Source organism: Mytilus edulis, chromosome 10 (assembly GCF_963676685.1).
Source record: "Mytilus edulis chromosome 10, xbMytEdul2.2, whole genome shotgun sequence".
Taxonomy (NCBI): Eukaryota; Metazoa; Mollusca; class Bivalvia; order Mytilida; family Mytilidae; genus Mytilus; species Mytilus edulis.
Window position 1 is genome coordinate 11,549,430 of NC_092353.1, and position 24,959 is coordinate 11,574,388.

Below are 24,959 nucleotides of genomic sequence, written 5' to 3' on the forward strand. Positions count from 1 at the left end.
ACCTCATTTGCAAGCTAATTACGAGAGGAACAAAATGTATATAGTCAATATGTTCCTCAACGAATATTATAGGAGTCACGAAGGATTTAAATACTGAAATACGCTTGAACATTGAGCAATAGCTTATTTTGAATAATGGAATGGACTGCTGCAACCCTTCAGTCCTTAATAAAGGCAATATTTATACACCAAATTAAAGCTTATTGATAGAGGAATAACCTGAGTATAAATGATATGTGTCGCAATGACCATTATAGGGGTTACGGAGGACCTGAATGCAAAAATACGCATGAAAATTAAGAAATAGCCAATTTTGAATAATGAAATGGATATTTTGAATAATGGAATGGACTGCTGCGACCCTTTAGCCCCTAATAACAGATATACCTGATATCTCATTCGAAAGCTTATTACGAGAGGAACAACATGTTTATAGTCAATATGTTCCTCAACGAATATTAGAGGAGTAACGAAGGATTTAAATACTGAAATACGCTTGAACATTGAGAAATAGCTTATTTTGAATAATGGAATGGACTGCTGCAACCCTTCAGTCCTTAATCAAGGCAATATTTATACACCAAATTAAAGCTTATTGATAGAGAAATAAACTGAGTATAAATGATATGTGCCGCAATTACCATTAGGGGGGTTACGGAGGACCTAAATGCAAAAATACGCATGACAATTAAGAAATAGCCAATTTTGAATAATGAAATGGATATTTTGGATAATGGAATGGACTGCTGCGACCCTTTAGCCCCTAATAACAGATAGACCAGATACTTCATTTGAAAGCTTATTACGAGAGGAACAAAATGTATATACAACGAATATTAGAGTAGTAACGAAGGAGTTACCTGATATTTGTGAATGTCATATATAAATGTTGATATATGATGTTTTAACAGACAAAACAGAAATTCACTGTGCTTTTCGTCCAACCCATTTGTTCCACAATTCACAAAATGCAGACTTTATAAATCAGCTTATACTGAAGAAAAAAGATACTAGCGTTGTCCACTTACTTCAAGTTCCGCTATACATAATGCATAAAATTGAGAATGGAAATGGGGAATGTGTCAAAGAGACAACAACCCGACAAAATAAAAAACAACAGCAGAGGGTCACCAACAGGTCTTCAATGTAGCGAGAAATTCTGCATTCTTTTTATAACAGAAAGTTTATTCCCGAAAGTGAACATATTCATTTTTAATCGAACTTCAAATAAAAGAGGGACGAAAGATACCAGAGGGACTGTCAAACTCATAAATCGACAATAAACTGACAACGCCATGGCTAAAAATGAAAAGGACAAACAGACAAACAATAGTACACAAAACACAACATAGAAACTTGCGAATAAACAACACGAACCCCACCAAACACTTGGGGTGATCTCAGGTGCTCCGGAAAGGACAACAGATCCTGCTCCACATGTGGCACCCGTCGTGTTGCTTATGAGATAACAAATCCGGTAAATAGTCTAATTCGGTAGGTCACATTTGTTATATCAATCAGCGTTTTTTTTGGGGACAATATCAGAATTTAGTTGACCGTTTTGCTAAAAGTGTAAAAGTTTAAATAAAGGATCCCACATATACTCGTAGTTATGCTTATATAAATATGTTTTAACACATATACAAATGGTGGGCTATGTAGGTTGTATGTTAACTTAAGTTAACATTCGGGGGAATTAACACATTGTTAATTGTGAACTATCTATTTTTATCCATCAATAGTTGGTCATGTAAAATACATCTCTCTACATTCTGGGCCTGGATCTCCATCGTAAAGTGTTGCTGCCTAAAATGCAGGTATTGAACCAAGGTAAATCAAGAATGATTTTTCCAGCGTATTTAGGGGACAATATCAGAATTTAGTTGACCTTTTTGATAAAAGTGTAAAAATTCAAATGCTGTTTATAAATCTAAGTCATTTGGATATCTTGGATAGTTTTTATAATTTCAATCGTCCCGCATACCCTGATTTGAGACATGTACTCACTACATAACTCATCGTAGATACCAGGATTGACATGTCATATCATATCTATAGAATTATTGTATTGAATATACTTCAATGTATATGAATTTATTTGAGAGGAGAACTATCCACTCATAGTGTTTGATGATTACATGAACATAAAAGTAAGTTAAAAAGTTAGACATGATAAAGTACAGACTTTAATAAAGTCGTTATGTCAATAAAACGAGAACTTATTTTTATTCAATTTTAGTTTTTAACTTTGTATGAATAGAGGCACGACATTATCAGAAGATTTAATTAACAATTACGTTTAAATTTTGTTTGTATTGTTATGTTTAATGTTTATGTCAAACGATAATTTCTAAATAAAACAGACAAAAATAACCTTTTTGTAAGTCTATCAAGATCTAAATATAAATAACTGTTATTATGATGATGTGAATGTTATTTTTTATTGTGTGCTAGATGACTGCAATGAACAGATACTTATGTCAGTGTTTTGTTTGATATATAATACACATGATATAAATACCAACTTCCTGGTGTCTTATGTCTACCCAATGAAAAACTATGATCTAAGGCTTTACACCCTCAAACATTAAATGTTTATCAAAAAAGGAAACTATTAACTATAATTAAGTTGAAAGCGTACCACAGATTAAATAAAAAATATTGAAAGTTAAAAATCCCTCCGTTACACTAGTATTTTACTGCTAAATTTGATAAGATCATTCTCGTTTTAAATTTGTCAAAAGTCTGATCAAGATCCTGCGATTTGAGGCAAGGATCTGAACATTAATTGTAAAAACATTTATTTTATATAAATAACAGTTCTGATTAAGTCGTTTCTCTCCAAATTTGTCCCAATTGTCACATTCACAATCTTCCAGATTTCCCAAGATTTCTCCGGATCCTGCCAATTTCTCTTGACGCCGTTAATGTAGCGTTTACTTTTCTGCATTGGCTGGAGGTATAGGGGGAGGGTTGAGATCTCACAAACATGTTTAACCCCGCCGCATTTTTGCGCCTGTCCCAAGTCAGGAGCCTCTGGCCTTTGTTAGTCTTGAATTATTTTAACTTTAAGTTTCTTGTGTACAATTTGGAGCTTAGTATGGCGTTCATTATCACTGAACTATTATATATTTGTTTAGGGGCCAGCTGAAGGACGTCTCCGGGTGCGGGTATTTCTCTTTGCATTGAAGACCTGTTGGTGATATTCTGCTGTTGTCTTCTTTATGGTCGGGTTGTTGTCTCTTTGGCACATTCTCCATTTCCATTCTCAATTTTTATTCACAAATAAATGGACGAAAAAATCATTCTGCTAGCCTATCATTATGTCAACAAGGGCACTGCGATCCGGTAGAAATAGAAGATATATATAAGGGTGCAGGTCAGTATGACACATCGATGAGAGAGCTGAGAAAAAAATTCTCATAAGCTTTCATTAACTACAATTTGCTGCCCATATCACTGTACGATGAGTCCTGTCTCTATAGTCAAGCTCCGCATCACCAAATGAGAACTTGTTGGAGACCCGATCTTGATCCAGAACTGAAATTTGTCTGAAACATGAGAGATCTGGCATTCGATTAATTAAAGTTGTAATAACGTATTTCCCAATCCACTATCAATAAATATGTTTACACTAACATTATTGACGTTGTCAAAGTACTAACCGTGCAAAAATGAAATATTATCTTAACTCTGCAGCTGGATCTGTACATGTACCTTGGTAGATAAGAATGATCAAACTTTGTCGTCCATATGTTAAAATCTCTCACATCTTATATAAAGTAAAACAAAATAAAAATACTTAACTCCGAGGAAAATTCAGAAATGAAAGTATAAATATGTGTTAGGTTTTGTGTACTTGATGGTCATTTCCCGTTTAATATTATAAGTATACAAGATTAAACTTATACTAGTAGTTGAAATAGGAAAACAAGTTAATTTGTTTTATACTAATGACACAAATTACCAATCAGAACAATCGGCTGTGCTTGACTGACCTCTACGGACAATTTCTGATGAATTTGTTGGTCACAAGTGTTAACAAGTGCATTTATATAATGATAATTAATTAAACCTTTGTCGTGACAATCTATTCATTAACCGTGGAATCTTTTTCTAGAAGCAATGTTTCCTAAATCTGCAGCCGGAATGGACTCACTAAATTATATTCAATTGTTTCCTTTGTGTGCCTAATTCCAATGTCGTGTGTACATGTATGTGTAGCATAGGTTTAAAAAAAAAAAAAAAAAATTCTTCAACAAAAACTTTATACTCATGGTATCATAAAACCGAACTTACTATATTTACTAGGATACTTTGTGTCGCCATAATAACTCTAGGTACATAATATATTAAAGTTGAACATAATTTAGAACCAAAATTTCCAAAAGCATTTATCATATTTCCTTTTTCTTTTTCAATGTAACGTTCCACATTAGACTTAACACTGGTAATGTTTAACCTATATGCGCAACACGAAGGGTGTTATATATGAAAACAGATCTGCTTCATTTTCCGGTTCACTTTAGACTTTCATAATTCTAGCGTTTATGCGCAAAAGTACACACATGATAACAATATATCTTGTCTAGAGTTTTAGTTAAACGATGTCAAAATTATTTAGGAAATGATTGATTCAAGTTATATGTATTGTAGTGTTAACATGGGTAGGCATTATATTCGTGATTCTTTCTTCCCGAGTGATAATGAAGGCTAAAATAGCACGTATATAATGCCTATCCATGTTAAAACTACAATAAAGTATTGCCTGCATCAATTATTTCGATTCTGATTCAGACAATTAAGGTAATAGCTATGTCCGATGTATATAAGTGTACAGCGTTTTTGTAAGCTCTTCCATAAACCTCCTTTTTTGTTTGTAAAAAAGCAAACGACTGGCAATGTGATTTTTCTCAGGGAGGAGTTTGAAAAGCAAGCATGAACGGCTGTCATATCGAGGTCAAAAATGTCAATTTCCATTTGCAACACATTACAGTCCTAATAAATGAATTAGTAACAACATGAGCATCAGTTAAAAGATTGGAAGTGTTTTAATGTAATGAAATATATTAAATGCATGCCAATTTGATAAAATGTATTATTCGGCAGTAGTCAATAAACGCATGTGCAAACAAATTTTATTGGATTTAGAGCATAGGTTTATTCACAAAGCGAAAGAAGCACGTCGTAACATAATTTGAATTAAGGGATGTATATCCCTAATTCCTGGTACGGGGTTTGCGTAAGGTTTAGTTTGGTTTTATCAGTGTTTTATTGTTTGTATAGTAATTTGTATTTTCAATTATAAAACAAAACTCAAAATGGAACATTATTTGTCCACTTACGCATACAGTGCATTGAATTGGCATGGTCACTGTTAACGTTTTTCTTTTACTAATCAGCTGTATAAGATACTAATATGGAATCGATTGGGAAAGATGAATGTTTAAATTGGATTGTTATCTAGAATAGAATTCATTCTATATTACCTTTATCTCTTTAACAACATAAACTGGTAACCAGTCATGAAAAGCTTGATCCTGTCTACTACACACTTTAACTGCCTTTTTTACAATGTATCATCGAGAAGAGAGATGGTAAAATCAAAACCTAATACGTTGTTGGAGAGTATATTTCATCTTTGTTGAGGATGACAATTATAATGGGTTTCCTGCTCCTAGCTATGCATAACCTGAATGCTGCTGTTTGAATAGTACTTGCGCTTACATTAATCCACTTACTTGAATCAAACCATTTTTCAGTCCATAACTTAAGAAAAGTTGTCCATGGTTTATTGATCTACAAGCATTATTATTATTTTCAATGCTTATTCGTGTCGGCTTTGGATTCTTATACGCATGATAAGTCATTTATATGTCGAACAGTGTATGCTATTTTTGTAGAACAGAGACGAACGATACAAGAAAAAAACAATTCAACTCATGGGTGAAAAATAGACAGCACCATATCAAAAACAAAGGCAACAAAACTGACAGTACACAAATGCTTAATGTAGGAAATAGAAAATGGGCATTATTCATTTACGTTTTTTGATTGAGTTAAACCTGCCAATTGATATTTTACCGTGTGTTTTTCTATGGTGTGATGTCATGCTATTGTAATAGAAAAAGGGAGAAGGTTTGGATCCATTAAAACGTTTAATCCCGCTGCAAATGTTTGGACCTGTCCTAAGTCACGAATCTGATGTACAGTAGTTGTCGTTTGTTTATGTTATTTATACGTGTTTCTCGTTTCTCGTTTTTTTATATATATTAGACCGTTGGTTTTCCCGTTTGAATGGTTTTAAACTAGTAATTTTGGGGCTCTTTATAGCTTGTTGTTCGGTGTGAGCCAAGGCTCCGTGTTGAAGGCCGTACATTGACCTATAATGGTTTACTTTTTTTAAAATTGTTATTTGGATGGAGAGTTGTCTCATTGGCACTCACACCAAATCTTCCTATATCTAACCACGTACCCAGCAACAATCGGTTATGATTGCAGATAACCTAAAGCAAGCATCGATTTACTGACCCTGATAATTTAAATATTCTTGAATTTTTGTATCGCCTGATACAATGTATCTAATGTTCAACCTCTTCCAAAATATGGTGGTGCTTCGCTTCTATTCCATTGAAATCCACCTTTAAAACCTTTAATCGTTTACATAACATTCCAATAAGTCATTAAATAACATGCATGTCGTCTAAGCGGTCTTTAGTCATAGTATGTTTTGGGTGTTTGAAATGTACAGATATGAAATCGCAACCACTTCCATTTTTTTTCAGGTTCCCGCATAATTTCTCGCAATTTATCATGATTTCGTTTGTTTGAGTTATGGAAGTCGTGAAATCCTTTAGCATTCCACGTTGTATTTATTTTGACAACATCTACACTGTAATTGAAATCATCAGGATCAACATTTTGTCGTTGTGAAATATTTTCCGTGACTTAGTTTTGATTTCAAAGGCATTTCGAGAAATTTACAAACATCTATGGAATAGACTTGAGCCGATGTGAAAGAAATATTTACTTGTATCGCTTTAACGCAAAGCTGCGACATTTGATACTAAAGAACAAAATCACCTCAACCTACATTGTGACTTTTAATCAAAGCATGCTCCATTCTAAAATCACTATTTGCTGATCTAGTGAAATTTTCTTATTTTCATTTCTTTCAACTCCTTGGTTTATTAAAATTTTCTTGTCGTCAACTTTTAGATTATCTTGCATGATGTGTCAATGCTTGAATACAAACAGTTGCTCCCCAATTAGAAGGTGTTCCATTAGTAAAAAAGATTGCAATGATTCGTCTGTCCGAATTAATATATATGAAAACTATTTGGTTCACAATGTTCATGGTATATTCATCAGAATTTGATTCTGAAACTAAAAAAATAATAAAATGCAATTTTTTTTTGCTTTTGATATTATAAAATTAATGAAGATTGTAAAAATACAGTTCAATGGAATAGCACTGATATGCTATTCTCGTCGTTTCTCCAAATATGATTGTTCTGTAACGCTGACATCTTACATGTACTGAAAACAATTTACCTTAACGAAGACAAAGTCAACGTTAAAGTCTTAAACTAAGCTTATACTCTTAAAGAACACAGACACCAATATAGATAAATATACAGAAAATGGCGAAATTGTTTGAATGGGTTGATAACGGTACCAACGATTCTGAACAAATAAACTCTCATTTCGACAAGTTAGTTAGTGATGCTTTAAAATATTTGAATAGACAAATACTAATACAGACATGAATCGCAAAACCTATTTTCGAAAAAAGATATTTTTCAGTAAATCAATAGTTTTAAAATAAATTAATCAAAGATACTAGGCACAAAATGTCGAATTTAAGACGCCTGTTTCGTATTCATTTGAATCATAAACTACCATGCATGATCAGAATGTAAAGTCAAATATTAAGTTGAAGATTTTCAAAACCAAAAATTCCAATATATGCCAATGGTTTAGGCATTCTTTACTTTGGAGTACAAAGATTAACCCCGTGTAACTCCTGGACCAAATTTCCCCCAGTTTAACTCCGATCCAGTGGTTTTAAAAAACTCATTAAAGCCAATAATTCATACAATGTGTGGTCTTTTTGTGTCAACAGTATGAGTTTAGTCATTTAAATATGCAAAGCACTGTGGATATTCTACTGTTGGTACCGGTAGTATAATGTTTTGGCAATGTGCCATTTAATGTATGTTTGAAAATACTTACAATCGTGAGTATAGAAACGCATAGAAACATATAGTCTTGCACTATATACATGTAATGTTATTTTTCTTTTGAGAAATAGAAATCATAGGTATAACAAATTTTATACTTTGCACGATTATGTAGGAAAAAATTCAAATCAATTAAATTCAACCTCACATGGTAAGTTAAGTTTTTTCAATCTTTAAAGTCATAAGAAACGAGTGACAGGTGAAAAATAATGTTCTTCCAATTCTTGAACCAATGCATACAGACATCATTAACTTCGTCTTCTGTGCACGAATTTATCATTTTTTCGTGTAAATTTCGTATAATCGTCAATTTTTTTTTTCAATCGGTCAGTGTTGTTGTGAAAATATGGCAGGTAATTAAAGTTCGTGTTTTGAAGCCGAAGTTTAACTATTATCACCTGTTTGTCAATAATCGACAAAAAATCAACAAAAAAGCATGGAAATTGAGCACGTGTTTAACATGTAAATTCAGATATTAGTTTATTTTAAGGACATCCATGCGTATTGTGATCACCGGATTTTTACGAGATGGGCCACACTGCGGTCACTTTAGAACGGAAAATATGTCGGGGCAATTAAAATAAACTAAATTTCCTCTAAAAATGAATAAATTAAAGAATTTTCTTCAGAAAAAAGTATATGTACATAAGTTTTATAATGAAAACTATCCATTGAGTTATAAAAAAACATACGAATTATTTATTTATTTTTTTATTTGAGGTTTCTTATGACTTTAAATACCATGAATGAACAGTGTCTCCGATAACTTAACATTTTAACTTTTAGTATTATGTTCATATGAATACCGGCAGAACGCAGTTACATTGAATAACAGTAAGTTTTATAACGCACCAGGAAGTAGAGTCTCATATTACATGTTTTGAGGTGTATAACATATAAATGATTATATATCTAGTAGTTGTGACGAAAGCATTTTGAAGTGTTGACAGAAACACGAACATTATGAAATGTCTAATTCTTTATATATTGATAGCCGTACACGAGGGTAAGTCAGATTTCTCTTTTTTTATTTTAATTTGTGAATACAATGTATCGATTACTGTAAACCAACTTATTTTCGCGAGCAATTTATTTTCGCGACTTTCGCGAGGAGAAAAATAACGCGAATATTAATCGTCGCGAATATGTAATACTTGGATAATTCCTTATTGAATTTCAGAAAATCGCGAAATCAAATAGCCGCGAAGTGGTCCAGGAAGGGTAAAACGCGAAATTAAGTATCCGCGAAAATAAGTTGGTTTACAGTATTACGCGTTTATTTCGTCATCTCTACTTTATATAAAATACTTCATATATGGTATTTTGTGTTTGCTGCAGGACAGCAAATTGTTTTGTAACACTGAGCGTGAATCAAGCTTGTTCAAAAGACAATTTTAAAAATTAGTCGTAAATGTACGACTTAGCTAGTGTAGATCAAGCATAACAAAAACATGAACATCATATAAACTTATATATATCTTCCAGCCATTGTTCAACTACTAAATTGTCTGTTTTACTTACTAGTACACTTGGTACAATAAAAAACCTGATAATAAATTGTTCAAATAAGGCCTTTGAAAATAGTGGAATTAATTACTTTTGGAGTGTCAAAAACTCGTTGGAAGTACTTGATAAATTGCATGCATATATTGGTGATTTTGAATCTGTTCAAAGTTTTGATTTGTCTACCCTATATACCACTTTGCCTCATATTCTTATTAAGAAAAAATTCACATCCCTAATTAACTGGGCATTTAAAAAGTCGGAATGCGAGTACATATGTTCAAACTCTTTTAGATCATTTTTTAGTAGCAATAAACAAAAGAACTAGGTCAATTGGACATGCTTTGATACTATTTATGCACTTGAATTTTTACTTGATAACATTTTTGTTCGCTTTGGAGATTCCGTATATCGTCAAGTTATTGGAATTCCAATGGGGACTAACTGTGCACCACTTATTGCGGACCTGTTTTTGTATTGTTATGAGTTACAATTTATGACTAAAATTAGCAAAGACCCATCAAAACAACATTTGATACAAAAATTTAACAATACTTTTAGATATTTGGATGATATATTGGCTCTAAATAATGACGACTTCAGTATGTATACTAAAGAAATTTATCCTGTAGAACTTACTTTAAATAAAGCTAATGATAACAATGACCACTGCCCTTTCCTCGATCTTGATATCTATATCATAAACGGGAAGCTTAATACAAAAATTTATGATAAAAGAGATGATTTTCCATTTTCTATTGTTAATTATCCATTTTTAGATGGTGACGTTCCCTTGTCACCATCTTATGGTGTTTATATATCTCAACTTGTACGATTCGCTCGTGTATGTAACAATGTATTAGATTTTAGCGAGAGAAATTTATGTATTACTGAAAAATTATTACACCAGGGTTTTCGATATCACAAACTGGTCAAAACATTTACTAAATTTTATCACCGGTATAAGGAAATAATTCGTAAATATAACTCAACATGCAGACATCTTATACGTTCAGGTATTTCACATCCAAAATTTTATGGAAATATTCTTTATAAAGCACAAAAATGTCAGTATTCTCCTCAGAAACTAACAAAACCTTTAAATAGACTTATTAAAAGGGGATATAGTTACGATACTGTTGTCAGGTCATTAAAGATTGCATATTTTGGCTTTAACATTGATTCACTGATAGGGTCTTTGCATCGGAACTAAACACATTTATTTCTAAAAAAACAGTTGTTGGCATGACACGGGTTATGTTCTTCTCATATATTTTATGATAGTATGATACTAAACCCCTAACGGGAGGGATTGTACCTGATATTCATATGATGAAGACATAATCTTTCAATCAGTTTAATTGAGGTCTGGAGCTGGCATGTCAGTTAACTGCTAGTAGTCTGTTGTTATTTATGTATTATTGTCATTTTATTTATTTTCTTTTGTTACATCTTTTGACATCAGACTCGGACTTCTCTTGAACTGAATTTTAATGTGCGTATTGTTATTGTTTTACTTTTCTACATTGGCTAGAGGTATAGGGGGAGGGTTGAGATCTCATAAACATGTTTAACCCCGCCGCAATTTTGCGCCTGTCCCAAGTCAGGAGCCTCTGGCCTTTGTTAGTCTTGTATGATTTTAAATTTTAGTTTCTTGTGTATAATTCGGAGTTTAGTATGACGTCCATTATCACTGTACTATTATGCATATTTTAGGGGCCAGCTGAAGGACACCTACGGGTGCGGGAATTCTCGCTACATTGAAGACCCATTGGTTGCCTTCGGCTGTTGTTTGCTCTATGGTCGGGTGGTTGTCGCTTTGACATATTCACCATTTCCTTTCTCAATTTTATTTTATATTATATAGAGGTATATACTTTGGCATATTTACATCCTTTCTAAAAGATTAGTTTCTGTTTGTTTTGAATATGATTTAACATAAAATTAAAACACTAGAAGACTTGTTCCTAGAAAATTTAAATGAGTGATAAATCAAAAACCTTAGCTTGATACAATGCATGTTATGTTTTTTGCTGCAAATTCATAAATTGTCAAGATATAAAACACTAATCGTGACTTGTCCACAGTTTAATCATAATGAAAGATACGTATCAAAATATACAAGTTTTATAGTGTGAAAATGCTCCAATGTACAGGTTATATTTGAGATAAATATACATTAAACGATTGAAAAAAAGCGAAGTTAATGTTATCAAAAGGTAAGTATATAATTGCGAAGTTCAAATCATGAATTAAGTCACAGGTTCCAGTCATTCATATGTTGCCACATTCAGGAAACTACCAAAATGTATCAGAGACATTAGAGTATGTATATGGTAGCAACCTGGATCTCTGAGTATCAAGATAAAAGAGATACAACTTTGAAATGAGAAGGTTTTGTCTTATCTATAATACTAAAATAACGAGGTCCAATTTGTCAGCCGTCATAAGGTAAAAACGACAAATCAGAGACTTCAATTTTATATATAGCCAATATAGGACAATGGTGTTGATTAAAAATGACACCACTCCAGACCCATTTGTTTTCCACATAATTAATATTGCCAATAATTAACAAGTTCCGGGTCGATCCTATACCGATACCAATAGTATATTCACCTGTTACCTTATCTGTACGTTCCGCATCTGACAGGCGCACCACCAAACGGTGTAATTCGGATTTTGCTATATACACGGATCATAATCACAGGGTTAACACTACTAAATTCAATCATTGTCAAATTGTTCCCTATTGTAGTATTTTAATCAGTAAGACTTTTTAAGATGACAATACGAATACTAAAATTCTGGACTTAAAATAAGGCGTATAGGTACAGTTTTAAATTTGTTAGCGGGAATGACGTAAATCAGCGAATCAAAGAATTCTTTATTTATAACCTAAAATAGGACAATGCTGTTGATTAAAAAAAACTGCATTCCAGGACCTTTTGTTTTCCAAATAATTAATATTACCAATAATTGATAAGTTCCAGGTCGACGGGTTCAAACAGAAAGATTTTGAAAGCAGAGAAAACTGCGCGTCTCATAATCGGCATGATTTTTTCAGATGACAAACCCAATACTAAGATAAGGCTTACGCATAGTTATATACTTTTGTTCAGTCACGGACGCGCGATATCACGGATATGTTCTAGTTTATATAGAAAAATACAAGCCGGCAGGTGGTGTGGCGCACAAAGAATATTCGTCCGAAAACTGCCTATCTGTTCCAATATCAATCCACTTGTTCCCGATCAATAGTTCAACCAATTTGAATAAAATCAACTTTGTATTTGTTATTGGAATCAGTTTTGTACTTCACAAAGTAGCTTTTTTCTTTACAAAAATAGATATAAGTTGCTACAATTGCCATGTTTTGAAGAAGAAGAAAAAACAGAAATATTGTCGTTATTAAAATACATGGGTTATAGAAATGTTTAGCTTGGATAAATTAAAAAAAATATGATACAACTGTTAAACGTAAAAGATTATCTCCCTACCTGATTAACACTGCCGATTTAATATGTTGGTCATCTTGAGATTTAAATACACAAAGACAGAAAACTCAAGGATATATTTGTAACATATGAAATAATGTGGCGGTATAAGCTAGATTTTCACTCTCGCTTTGGATTCCTAGTTCTTTCGTTATACATTGGAAATAAATATGTGTTCTCTTTAAAGTAAATCAGGCTTTGTATTATAGGACAATAACATGTTTTGTGACACTTATGTTTATTATAAAATGATTTCCCTGTTCTTGCTTGGTACGATTTAACTATAAAAAGATAAAGGGGGTACAGTTGAATATACATCCAATCCGAATGGGATGTTCTGGACTTTGAAACATTTTAGAATCGTGTATAACCTGTTAAAACAATGTAACAGTATGTAAACAATTGGTGAGTATCAGAAAATGGTAAAAAGTCATGTGACATAATGATGTCTTATTTCGGCTGTTTTATTTGTTTTGGCTGTTGAAATTATGACCAAGAGATCAAGGAACAATAAAAAGGAATAGATATAAAACTAGATGGAAAAAGTCATAGTATTTTAAAAGATTTCGATCATAATTAGCGTACGACACAACGCTTTTTTGGATACAAACGATGTGGTAAATTAATGCAAAGAACGAGATAGAATGTTTTGGATACAAACGATGTGCTAAAGTAATGCAAAGAACGAGATAAAATGTTTTGGATACAAACGATGTGCTAAAGTAATGCAAAGAACGAGATAAAATGTTTTGGATACAAACGATGTGCTAAAGTAATGCAAAGAACGAGATAAAATGTTTTGGATACAAACGATGTGCTAAAGTAATGCAAAGAACGAGATAAAATGTTTTGGATACAAACGATGTGCTAAAGTAATGCAAAGAACGAGATAAAATGTTTTGGATACAAACGATGTGCTAAATAAATGCAAAGAACGAGATAGAATGTTTTGGTTCTAATCGTGTCTTCTATTAGATAATAGGATGATGGATTGGGAAATTGAAATCATGTAAAGTTAACATTGTCGGGATTAAGTGGACAGCTAAACCTATTAAAGCTTAACGGGTGTTTTTCGAACATGATAAACTGGAATGGTAAAATGATAAAAAAAAAACATGAATAAATTATTTGTGATATGGAAAAATATAGAAATCTTTCAATTTTAGAAAAAATCCTAATATTACGGACTTTAATATTGTCTTAGTTCACTGTTTTGGGTAGCACAAAATGATCGAAAAAAATATAAAACAGTAGATATAAATATATGTGTAGTGGGAAACCGGACAATGTTTAAAAGAAACATGATGGTAGCTCCATATAAAAAGGAGGTTAAAAATTGTTGTTTCGTGGCTTTAAAAGCATCATTGGTAAACGTATTAATTTTGGTAAATGGTAAACTTGCAATTTATTAGCTTTTATCACTTAATAATACTGAAATGTTTCAAAAAGAAATTTATCAATATGTATTATAAGTTTTAGTAATATTAAACCTCTAAAATATTTTAGAGATATTCCTGATTTAAACAAAAAAAAATCTTGGAATTTGACGGGTTGGGGGGGGGGGTGGGGATGGCGATTATTACAACTAACTGTTCCAACGAAAGAAACTGTTATTGCAGTGGAAGTTGCTAAGATCAATAAGTGCATTTTTGTAACGAAGAAGAAGATTATGCTCACTACTTTCTGAATTGCACACATTTAAAAGAAGTAAAATGGATTTTGTTATTAAATTGCAACATCTTATATATTTTGATATAAAATCACAGATAGTAAGTATAACTTTTTAAAATATCTAATAACAGAATTTAGATTTTCTTTTTATAAGTCATATTATGTGTCCAAGCAGAGAACAAAAATTGCCGATGTCTTTAGTATTTTGAAAATGAATTAGATAAAAGAGTAAACACATACTTATACAGATGTCCAATGTTATTGTCAATTAAAAAGAATTATCAGTTGCATTTTATAAATACAGCTGTTTCTCAAACCACAACTCTTTTGGAGAGATTTAGAAAATTCATAGAAAATCAATTTTGTTTACATACTGGATTCCAGCTATGATCTCTGTGTTCCATCTGATAGAGATATAACTTGGGAATGTTACCAGTAAATATACATGTGCAATTTGTTTATATTAAAATCCGTGGTAAACTTTTATTCGAGGTAGGGGTAGTTAAGAAAATTAGTGTTAGTTTAAACTGTGAGAAGTTCAGAGCATGTAAACGTTGAAAATATGCCGCACAGCCCTATATTTTGACCTTTGAAAAAATTGGTAGTGCATATGAACTTTCAATTCTAGGATAAGATTTTATTCAAAACTTCATAGTAAAAGTGGTACAGTTTTAGCCGTAAAAGGAGTTCCTATGGGAAATTGCATTGTCAATATTTACAGAAATGCAACCTTTAGCATAAAATCTGACGAAGCTGAACTTCCGAATTTTATAAATCGTACTTTCCGGAAATTTTCTCAGGTGTCCCACACAAAGCAAAGTTACCAATTGGACAACAAAAATATTATTTCATTGATACACACCCTATAAGTATGCTTACGTGTGTTTAAACCCTATGAGAACTCAGGGTAGTTGAATTTAGAATTACTGTAAAGTCCGGTTTTGATTGCTGAAAGGGGTTACCCCCTATTAAAATTGTTTTGTGGATTATTTTGCACAAACAGCAGTATAACTTTGTTTACCAGTTAATTTTTTGTAGGTTTTATAACGAGTAAGAATTGGACATCGTTTGATATCAACTCGAAATAATAAGTTTGAATCTATTGATATCTAATACCATTCGGATTAAAAAATATAAATTGTTATTAAGTTATATCGAAATCTCATGAGATGTTCAAATATTTCTCTAATGGTAAATCGTCGAACTCATCGTTTTCAAAATCAACATAACTGTGCAATTCAGAAAGTAGATACAATTTGAAAACAAGTGATAAGTATGAGAGTTTTGTAAAATATTGAAGACAACGCAAATACGCGCTGCATTAAGCATGTGATTAACCTTTAACAATCATCAATGACCTAATGAATAGGTAATGCAAACATTGTAATATATTCTGGTCCGTGTATTGTAATATATCTGCCTGTAAGAAATAACCAACAAGTCACAATTATAAGAAAATTTAATAAATGTATCACAAAGAGTGAAGAAAGTTGTTAATTGTTCGTTCAAAAATCTAAGAAATATCTAACAAGCCTCTGATTGTTGACTTGAGTCAATATATATTCGAACATATACAAGTGGTTTTTATCTTGAACATATTAATATATCTGACAATTTAGTATTGGTTTTTCTCATTGGTGAAGACCGTACGGTGCTCTATATTTGTTGATTATGTGTTATTTGTTCTCTTGGTGAAAGTTGTCTCATTGGCAATTATACCACATTTTCTGTTTATATATTATATTATTTGGGAATATGTTTTATTGGAAAAAACTTGTTTTTCATGGTGGTTAGACAAGAGCTAGCAGTAATTGTTTTACGTACGTCTGAGTCATTGACAACTCTACAACAGATGTATCCATCGGATCACCAGCAATGATGGTGATACATGGCTGTGTACATAATGTATATACAACTCGTCTAAACATCAACCCAACAATGTTAGATCTGTAAATTTGCTTTCGCAAATGTTTTGTTCTTCCCTCGCGGGATTCGAACCCATGCTTCTGAGATATCGTGACACCAAATCGCCTGCACTGCAGCCGTCCCGCTAGACCACAAGACCACCTGGGCTTCACAATAATAAAGCTTTCGGTGGGCGTGTGTTACCTTTCCTCGTCAGTTTTAATCTAGCGGCGTACTACAGTACATGATATATAAGGCATGGAGATGTTATTGCAGGCGATCTGGTGTCACGATATCTCAGTAGCACGGGTTCGAATCCCACAAGGGTAGAACAAAAAATTTGCGAAAGCAAATTTACAGATCTAACATGGTTGGGTTGATGTTTAGACGAGTTGTATATACATTATGTACACAGCCATGTATCACCATCATTGCTGGTGATCCGATGGATACATCTGTTGTAAAGTTGTCACCGACTCAGACGTACCTATAAATATAATTATTTTCTGTGACTGTATCTTGCATTAAGTTGTAGGATCCTTTACTATAGATAATTGAGCTGATCTGTAACAATAACATCTCCATGCCTTATATGTCATGTACTGTAGTACGCCGCTAGATTAAAACTGACGAGGAAAGGTAACACACGGCCACCGAAAACTTTATTATTGTGAAGCCCAGGTGGTCGTTTGGTCTAGCGGGACGGCTGCGATGCAGGCGATTTGGTGTCACGATATCTCAGTAGCATGGGTTCGAATCCCGCGGTGAAGAACAAAAAATTTGCGAAATCAAATTTACAGGTCTAACATTGTTGGGTTGATGTTTAGACGAGTTGTATATACATTATGTACACAGCCATGTATCACCATCATTTCCGGTGATCCGATGGATACATCTGTTGTAGAGTTGTCACTGACATACAACTCGTCTAAACATCAACCTAACAATGTTAGATCTGTAAATTTGCTTTCGCAATTTTTTTGTTCTTCCCTGGCCGTGATTCGAACCCATGCTACTGAGATATCGTGACACCAAATCGCCTGCATTGTAGCCGTCCCGCTAGACTACACGACCACCTGGGCTTCACAATAATTAAGCTTTCGGTGGCCGTGTGTTGCCTTTCCTCGTCAGTTTTAATCTAGCATCGTACTGCAGTACATGATATATACAAATGTAAGGCATAGAGATGTTATTGTTACAGATCAGCTCAATTATCTATTGTAAAGGATCCCACAAATTAATGCAAGATACAATATATATATATATATAAACGAGTCTAAATTTAAAACTACGTTCAAACCTATGATTGCGTTGGATAAAAGCGCAATTTTATACGTGTGCATGAAAGGCAAATTTCGTTCTAGAAGGGTTTAAAAGCAACACAAACAACATTTTCCAAAAGACCAAAAAAGTGAAAAAAAGTATTTTTAAACAAAACGCATTTGACTAACAGGTTGAACAACTGATGTTCTTTAACCCTGCTGACTGCCATTGGCGATTGCCAAATAAAATTGCTCACAAGATGTGACAAAATGGATCTTAAAATGAATTTAATACTAAACAGAAGAAATTTTTTTTTTAACTTGTGGCGACGATGTATGCCACAAACATACGGTGTCAATATTTGTTTAGTACACCAGATCCGGATTTCGACAATAAATGTCTGTTCAGTGATGTTAGGGATCGAAACGGTATTTGGAAGGCCATATAAAAAGTACCTTAATTTTTAGAAAAAGTACCCTCATTTTTAGATAGACTCTTGAATTTTAAGAGTCAATATAGGATGAACGGGTCATATAAACCGGAGGGAAGCCCAAACAAAAAAATAAATAAATAAACGAGTCTAAATTGAAAACTACGTTCAAACCTATGATTGCGTTGGATAAAAACCGCAATTTTTATACGTGTGCATGTAAAGCAAATTTCGTTGTAGAAGAGTCTAAAAACAGCACAAACAACATTTTCCAAAAGACCAAAAAAGTGAAAAAGTATATTTAAACAAAACACATTTGACTAACAGGTTGAACAACTGATGTTCTTTAACCCTGCTGACTACCATCGCCAAATAAAATAGATCACAAGATGTAACATAATGGATCTTAATATAAATTTAATACTAAACAGAAAAATTTTGTTTTTAACTTGTGGCGACGATGACATACGGTGTCAATATTCTTTTAATACACCATATCCTGATTTCGACAATAAATGTCTCTTCAGTGATGTTAGGGATCGAAACGGTATTTGGAAGGCCATATAAAAAGTACCCTCATTTTGAGATAGACTCTTGAATTTTAAGAGTCAATATAGGATGAACGGATCATATAAACCGGAGGGAAAATATGATACAAGCCCAAACGAAAAAATATAAACGAGTCTAAATTGAAAACTACGTTCAAATCTATGAATGCATTGGATAAAAACCGCAATTTTTATACGTGTGCATGTAAAGCAAATTTCGTTGTAGAAGGGACTAAAAACAGCACAAACAACATTTTCCAAAAGACCAAAAAAGTGAAAAAGTATATTTAAACAAAACGCATTTGACTAACAGGTCGAACAACTGATGTTCTTTAACCCTGCTGACTGCCATTGGCGATTGCCAAATAAAATTGATCACAAGATGTAACAAAATGGATCTTAATATAAATTTAATACTAAACATATTTTTTTTTAAGTTGCGGCGACGATGACATACGGTGTCAATATGTTTTTAGTACATCAGATCCGGATTTCGACAATAAATGTCTCTTCAGTGATGTTAGGGATCGAAACGGTATTTGGAAGGCCATATAAAAAGTACCCTCATTTTTAGAAAAAGTACCCTCATTTTGAGATAGACTCTTGAATTTTAAGAGTCAATATAGGGATGAACGGATCATATAAACCGGAGGGAAAATATGATACAAGCCCAAATGAAAAAATATAAACGAGTCTAAATTGAAAACTACGTTCAAATCTATGAATGCATTGGATAAAAACCGCAATTTTTATACGTGTGCATGTAAAGCAAATTTCGTTCTAGAAGGGACTAAAAACAGCACAAACAACATTTTCCAAAAGACCAAAAAAGTGAAAAAGTATATTTAAACAAAACGCATTTGACTAACAGGTCGAACAACTGATGTTCTTTAACCCTGCTGACTGCCATTGGCGATTGCCAAATAAAATTGATCACAAGATGTAACAAAATGGATCTTAATATAAATTTAATACTAAACATATTTTTTTTTTAAGTTGCGGCGACGATGACATACGGTGTCAATATGTTTTTAGTACATCAGATCCGGATTTCGACAATAAATGTCTCTTCAGTAATGTTAGGGATCGAAACGGTATTTGGAAGGCCATATAAAAAGTACCCTCATTTTTAGAAAAAGTACCCTCATTTTGAGATAGACTCTTGAATTTTAAGAGTCAATATAGGATGAACGGATCATATAAACCGGAGGGAAAATATGATACAAGCCCAAACGAAAAAATATAAACGAGTCTAAATTGAAAACTACGTTCAAATCTATGAATGCATTGGATAAAAACCGCAATTTTTATACGTGTGCATGTAAAGCAAATTTCGTTGTAGAAGGGACTAAAAACAGCACAAACAACATTTTCCAAAAGACCAAAAAAGTGAAAAAGTATATTTAAACAAAACGCATTTGACTAACAGGTCGAACAACTGATGTTCCAATACCCTGCTGACTACCATTGGCGATTGCCAAATAAAATTGATCACAAGATGTATAAAATGTATCTTAATATAAATATATATATATCCCGGCGAGGGAAGAACCAAAAATTTGCGAAAGCAAATTTACAGATCTAACATTGTTGGGTTGATGTTTAGACGAGTTGTATATACATTATGTACACAGCCATGTATCACCATCATTGATGGCGATCCGATGGATACATCTGTTGTAGAGTTGTCACTGACTCAGACGTACTTATAAATATAATTATTTTCTGTGACTGTATATTACATTAATTTGTAGGATCCTTTACTATGGATAATTTAGCCTATCTGTAACAATAACATCTTCATGCCTTATATATCATGTACTGTAGTACGCCGCTAGATTAAAACTGACGAGGAAAGGTAACACACGGCCAGCGAAAGCTCTTTTTAGAGAGCCCAGGTGGTCGTGTGGTCTAGCGGGACGGCTGCAGTGCAGGCGATTTGGTGTCACGATATCACAGTAGCATGGGTTCGAATCCCGGCGAGGGAAGAACCAAAAATTTGCGAAAGCAAATTTACAGATCTAACATTGTTGGGTTGATGTTTAGACGAGTTGTATATATATATGTTACAGTGAATTTGTATAATCAGTGATTATGTAGAATCCCTGAAATTTTCAGGGATTATGTAGAATCACTGGCTAGTTTAGGGATTATATATAATCACTAAAATTTTCAGGGATTATGTATAATCACTAGAAAAAACGTCAGGGATTCTACATAATAACTGAAATGAAGAAATAGTTTTATTTATAAAGAAAATGAATAAAATTGAAATTATTTATTCTATAAAATCACATAAAAACAACATTATATAAAAGTAACATAATTGTAAAATGTTAAGCAGAATATATCAAAATGATAACCCAAATTTTTTAAAATGTTAGGCACACTACATGAAAATGTGAAACACAATATATCAAAGTAATATGCTTCACATCTGTTATTACCACAATATCCACATTTTAGAAAACCTTTTCCTGCACATATCGAATCAGATTTTAACGACACGCCTAAGTGAAATAAAGTGTTCAGTAAAACATCTGAAGGTACCCCCAACAAAAGATGGGAATTTGCAACCGTGACAAGTTCGAGCAAGAAAGATACCATGTTTTGTAGTCAGGCGATATTCTTTTTCAGACTTTTTTTTATAAACAATTGTCATTATGTTTTTCGGGTTTCCCTTTCCTTTTTTACCATGTGGAATTGCTATGAGAATATTACACCAAATGCAAGCTTCCTCTAAAATTTGTTTCTATATGTGTCAATCCTAAGTTCTGCCTGTTTTTCCTACATTTATATGCCTTAGTTCTCACAGTTTGAATGTCTTGTTCATTTAAACAAAAACAAAAACCACACAAAACAGATGCTCCATAATCTTCTTCACCATTTGCTTTACATGTATCACAAATAACATGCTTTGTGGATTTAAAAATAGAGCATAAATAAGGCCGTTAGTTTTCTCGTTTGAATTGTTTACATTGTCATTTCGGGGCCTTTTATAGCTGACTATGCGGTATGGTCTTTGCTCAATGTTGAAGGCCGTACGGTGACCTATAGATGTTAATTTCTGTGTCATTTTAGTCTCTTGTTAACAGTTGTCTCATTGACAATAACACCACATCTTCTTTTATACCTGAATATTTATTTGACGCTGGCTTTTAGTAAACAAACAATACATGTTAAGCTATTGCTATAAAGGGAATGTTGATATCATTAATTTTGAAGTCTTCAACTTTATCTCGAAACCCTGTCTTGGTTTTATCTTTTAGATCATCCTCTGTGTTTAAAAGCAAAAGTATTTCATCTGGCAAGAAATTATTGAAAGAAAAAAAATATAATTTGTCTATAATATTTTTTTTTATCAAACAAAGGATCATTAAATTATTCATAATCCCTGAAATCATATTAGGGAATTTGTAGAATAATTATTAAAATGTTCAGTGATTATGTAAAATCACTGGTCATTTTCAGGGATTATATATAATTACTAATGATTTTAGTGATTCTACATATTCCCTGAAAAATCAGGGATTCTACATAATCCCTGATTATACAAATTCACTGTAACATATATATATATATATATATATAAGTGTCTAAGAATGTAACTTTAACACACTAATGAGTGTTATAAAATTAGTTGTTATATTTTATATATTATTCACGCAATATTTCGCTAAACAAATTAGCTTCTGTTCTGTTCTGTTCAGGTAGATTCCTCCGTTATATATCGGAGCACTCCCACTTGGGGATATATGGTTTTAAAATATTTACAGATATTTACAGTGTGGTGTGGTGCTCAAGTTTAAAAAAACCTTATATACAGGTAAAACTGTGAATTTTAAGAACAATTGTTTAAAATTATGTGCTATTTACATCATTTATGAATTGATTCTACCTAGGTTGGAGTTTATGATTTTAAAAACAGTTTTGATCCCTTTTTATGAGACGTTACTATCATATGTTTTAAAAAAAAAGGATTTAAATGTGAAAGAGAAATGATAAAATCAAAGGGTAAAAGGTAAAAATAAGTACGGTAGATCAATCAAAACAATAAGAATGGGATTAAATATATGGCAGTATGGTAATAGCTTTTAAGAGATAATGTAACCAATTAAAAATAAAAAATTATCATTAACTAATAAAAATCTTTCATATATCGTAAAATTTGAGTAAAAGGTGAACTCCTGCCAAGGTCTAAGCATATAATTAGATGTAAGCAACTAATCTAGTCGTAGATGGAGGCAGTTAGCTTGGCATTCCATGCATACTGCTTGGTCCATCTTTCCTTTTTGTATATATGCAGTTTATATAGTTGGATATAATAACAGCGTTGTTGTTTAAATGTAAATTCACTTTGCTGAGGGTCTTGAAGAGAAGTACTTGGGTGGTTCAGCAGTTTCACTTCAGACTCTACTTCATGTATCATCGTGTTTGCATTTTTGTGCGCTCCTTATGCATTTGGTGACAGAAATTTTGCGATTGTTTTTCTATTTCTATCAGGTCATTTGCTTTTAGGTGGGATAGGCTAGTTGTTGATAGCTTCGAGCAGTCCATTATAATTTGAAGCACATCCTCCTCTTTATAATTAGCTTTATCACCTCCCCCTTTCAGCTCGGTTAAAGATAGAAGTTTGTTCATCTGTTTAAGTCGAACACTCTCCAGAGACTCACAATCCAGCAGAAAGTGCTTAATGTCCTCCTCAGCTCTGGTACATAGCTCACATATTCCTGAAATTTGATTTTTGCTAAATTTTGCTTTAGTTGTTTGTAGCATGTAGGTTCCAGTTATTAATCTACTTTTGAATTCTGCTTTTCGAATGTCATTCTGATTGTTTCTGGCAGCTTTCCAGATATTATGTGGGTTTTCAGTAGGATTTTCTTGGATTGTCAAGTACTTAATCGTTGTTTTTATCAAGCATTCCTCTTTCCAGATATTTGACCAGTATATATTTATGGCTTTTTTCAGCATGTTTTTCCATTTGTATTTTGATGGCGGGTTTTCTAAAATTTCTTTTGGATTTGGTAGACTGTATTTATTCAAACTTTGTCTATTCTGTTTATGAAGGATTCTGTGAAGTCCTTTCCGATTTCAAGTTCCCATTGTAGGATTTTCTTTTCTATGGCATTATCTAGCCGAGAGATTGTGAGGAATAATGAAAGCAAATTTCTGTCTAATATAGTTTCAACTGGTTCAGCTCCTAGGAGAATATATAGTGCAGAGGATGCAGTCCTTTCGGGTAGACTAAGGAATTGTCTAAATATTTTCCTCTGTAGTTTTTCCAGCTCGGATATATCAGCTTTTGTGCAGATTTGTACTTCCAGACCATAGAGATATCTTGGGACTACATATGTTTTCCAGATTTTGCAGAGTACCAACGGGCACATTCCTGTACGTGCATGTAGGCCAGATCCTAGAAGTGCATATATGGTTTGTCTACCAGTTTTTAGCCTTTCATCAGTATTTACTTTGCTTTTGACGTTCCTTGTGATACCAAGATGTTTTAGCTTGTCTACTCTGTTGATTTGTTTCTCACCGAGGGTGTATGCTTTTTGTTGGTAGTTCTTTCCTTTAGATGTACATAGGACTTCTGATTTTTCTGGGTTTATTTTCACCATGTCTCTCTTTGTATGGAATTCAATAATATTGAGCATTGCTTGTATATCCTGTGGTTCCCCTAGTAGGGCGATGTCGTCCGCACAGGTTGGTGAAGCTACGCAGATGGTACCTATCTTTGCTCCAAGGTGACTGCCTGTGATGGAATTTAGGATAGTGTTGTTATACCTTTTGTACAGGAGAGTAGATAGTTTAGCTCCTTGACGTATTCCTTGTTGTATTTTGACATGTTGGGTTGTTTAGTCTCCCCATTTAACTTGCAGTGTCATATTGGTATAGATGT

The 24,959-nt window shown here is 32.8% G+C and overlaps 1 protein-coding gene across 3 annotated transcripts in view; it reads left to right on the plus strand.

The window, feature by feature from the left end:
* LOC139493400 (toll-like receptor 4) overlaps nt 1-24,959 on the plus strand; it is a 111,215-nt gene that overhangs the window by 61,121 nt on the left and 25,135 nt on the right. Inside the window, exon 1 of one of the 3 annotated variants that reach the window (XM_071281775.1) lies at nt 9,057-9,249. The exons of 1 other annotated variant lie outside the window; for it this stretch is intronic. In XM_071281775.1, the coding sequence (XP_071137876.1) occupies nt 9,207-9,249 (43 nt within the window). In that variant the 5' untranslated portion in view covers nt 9,057-9,206. Of the gene's footprint in view, nt 1-9,056; nt 9,250-24,959 lie in introns of those variants that run through there. One more of the 3 variants, XR_011656997.1, reaches the window with a different exon arrangement.